Genomic DNA, 3,033 nt, shown 5'->3' on the forward strand with positions numbered 1-3,033 from the left:
TGGATCGACAGCAGTATCGTTTTTCGTTCCCCTCGTTGCACCGATGATCGAGAGTACATCGCACGCAGCGTTAGTGGAATGGAAGCGAAGACGCAAGGAGTACGAGCAGGAAGTGGCCATCCGCTGCTGCCACGACCCCGAGCAAATTTCAGCCATGACGACAGACATCTGCAGCTCGTTCGAGCCGAGCTTGCTGGAGGTTCTGTGCGACCTGGAGTGGGGAATTAACAAGGAAGACCTGACCAACGAAGTACTTCTGGGCAAGATCGATATTATCCTCGCCACAGTGAAGAACAACACGGTGCCGAACGTGGCGGTTGAGTTCAAGGCTGCCGTACGGATGAACCTGCATGAGACAGATGTACGCGAGCGAGTAGTGCAATACTTTCGGGCTAGTCGCCAGGTGATTGATGAACATGGTTGGTGCAAATTCTTTATGCACCAAGAAGGTCTGAAGTTGAAGTGCAAATTACTGGTCGCGTCCCTTGAACCCCAGGCACTGCGGGAAGAGATAGAGTCCATCCTGGTATATCAGAATCGGACTGCGCGTAGTGATGAAAAGGTGCTTTTCAAGATCATTCTGGAGAAAGCTCTTGAACTTGAGCGAGACTTTCAACGCCGTAAGCGACAACGCAGTTCGGCTCGAACTGGGGACAAATTGGACAGTTCACGAGAATCGAGTCGCTCAAAGAAGAAATATAGATCAAAGGACGGTGACGAAGCGAAGCCTGTTTCGCAACAACCACAGGACAATGTGAGTAGAAAGCAAGGTCGGAACGTCCAACAGGGACCTCCAAAGACAGGAGCTGCAAATCCGATCGGTGGTTGCCTAAAATGTAAGGGGGACCATTGGTTAGTGAAGTGCCCAGTTGCGACTCACGACGAGAAGGCCAATCTATTGCGGCAACCGCATGAGCGGCGCAACCGTGAGAAGGCTGACCGCAAGAAAGTCGCCCACGATTGAAGTGTTAAGCGCATTAAAGAGTGCCTGCCTGGGCCTGTAAAGCTAGTTGAGCTAAACGGAGTGCACTCGATGCCTTTTGCGCTGATTCAGGGGCAGACACAAGCGTTATCAGCAGGATAAATCTCAGAGAGCTGATGACGAAGGACCCAGCGGTGAAGCTGGAGAAATTGGAGGAGGCGGTTGTAGTGAGGACAGCTGGAGGACACATTATCCAAGCCCACGGTAGTGTGGATGTGAGCTTGCGGATAAATACAGCTGCAGGGCCTGTGTGCCTTACTAAGCCAGTGAAATGTTTGGTAATCGAAGAAGATGAAGAGGAATTCATTCTTGGAAAGGATGTTCTGACCACGCTCGGAATTGACGTGGACCGCCAACTTGAACAGCTTGTGGGAAGTGATACCACTGATGAAGATCCCGTAAACTGCAATGACGATTTTGAGATTGGGGTGGAAGGCGACAGTGAGGTAAGAGTTGCAGTTGAAGAATTAGTGGATAAGGCGATTGATAACGGGTTTCCACGCGAGCGACGAAGTGATTTGTTGAAAATAGCAGTGATGTTTGACATTTGGAGACTGAAACTCGGTGGTGACCCTCCGGCAAAGGTCCCACCGCTGTTAGTAAAGCTAAGGGATGGTGCTAAACCACAGAAGTGCAAAGCGAGGCAGTATCCGCCGCACTTAAGAGAATTTTTGAGAGACTTTAACGCTGAACTCGAGCGTATGGGGTGGGTATACGAAAATCCACAGGGCCGATGGGCCAGTCCAGCATTACCAGTGAGGAAACCCGGCTCTGACGAATATCGGCAGACTAGTGACTACCGTGCGGTGAATGCTGAGACTGAAGCTGCTGCGGGTGTGATGCCGAATCTTCGTGTCATTACGGAGCACGTACGTGGTATGGCTCATTTTAGTTTGTTTGACTATCTAAAAGGTTTCTGGCAGCTTCCTTTGGCAAAAGAGTGTCAGGAATTTCTTTCGTATATGACGGATAGTAAAGTGTATACACCTACCCGGGTGCCTCAAGGATGTAGTGATGCTGCCATCCATTTTCAGCGAACGATGGAGACGTGTTTCAAGGAATTACTGTACAAGCACCTACTAGTTTGGGTAGATGAGCTCCTACTGTATGGTAGCAATATTGATGAGTACCTGGAGAAACTTCAAAATCTTTTTTCTTTGGTAAACGACTTCGGTTTGAAACTGAGTGTGAAGAAGTCGAGTCTATATCAGAGAAGCGTGAAGTGGTGCGGGAAAATTATAGATGGTGTTGGAGTAACGCATGATCCCGAGCGCATACGGTCATTACGGGAAATGCCGTACCCACAGACTGCTGCAGACCTGCAGCAGTTCCTGTGTGCAGCTAATTGGCTGCGAGAAAGTATTGTGGGCTACGCAGTAGCTGTGAAGCCACTTCAGGAGTATCTTGACGTAGCACTCCGCAACAAAAAGAAGTCGAAGCGAGCTGCCGCAGCGGTGCCTATAGTGTTTACTGCTGAGCTTCGAGTGGTCTTCGACAATGTTCGTGAGTTGCTAGCTACATCTGCTACTCTGCACCACCCCAGTGCCGATGGAGACCTGGTGCTAGTCACGGATGCCTCTGACCAGGGTTGGAGCATCTTAGTGACTGAAATTGAAAATTGGGACTCTGCAAAGGACGTTAGCGAGCAATCCCACCGACTTTTGACTTGTCTAAGTGGTACATTTACTGGAGCTCAGGTGAATTGGAGTGTAATTGAGAAGGAAGCGTTCCCTCTAGTCACTGCCTGTGAAAAGTTATCATATCAACTGATGAGACCGAGGGGGTTTCGGATGTTCTGCGATCACAGGAATTTGATACATATATTTGCGCCTGCGGAGAATATCAAGAAGCATATTTGTGGTAAACTACTGCGGTGGGATCTGAAGTTGAGTGAATTTCGGTACACTATCAATCATATCGCCGGGACTGATAACGTGTGGGCTGATATGTTGAGCCGGTGGGCTTGTCAGCACACGGAACCTGTTCACGTGCGCCGAGTGGTTACCCGTCGGGCCCAACAGCAGGAGCAAGTCACGCTCCGCCCTCTAGAC

General features: G+C 49.8%; 1 protein-coding gene across 1 annotated transcript; it reads left to right on the forward strand.

The window, feature by feature from the left end:
• Window positions 1-43: 43 nt before the first annotated feature.
• On the forward strand, window positions 44-964 carry PPTG_12993 (hypothetical protein; the record flags this gene model as incomplete). Its single annotated transcript, XM_008908687.1, has 1 exon — window positions 44-964. The coding sequence occupies one exon, from the start codon at window positions 44-46 to the stop codon at window positions 962-964; it is 921 nt and encodes a 306-aa protein (XP_008906935.1).
• Window positions 965-3,033: the final 2,069 nt, after the last annotated feature.

Source organism: Phytophthora parasitica, assembly GCF_000247585.1.
Source record: "Phytophthora parasitica INRA-310 unplaced genomic scaffold supercont2.31, whole genome shotgun sequence".
Classification (NCBI taxonomy): Eukaryota; Oomycota; class Peronosporomycetes; order Peronosporales; family Peronosporaceae; genus Phytophthora; species Phytophthora nicotianae.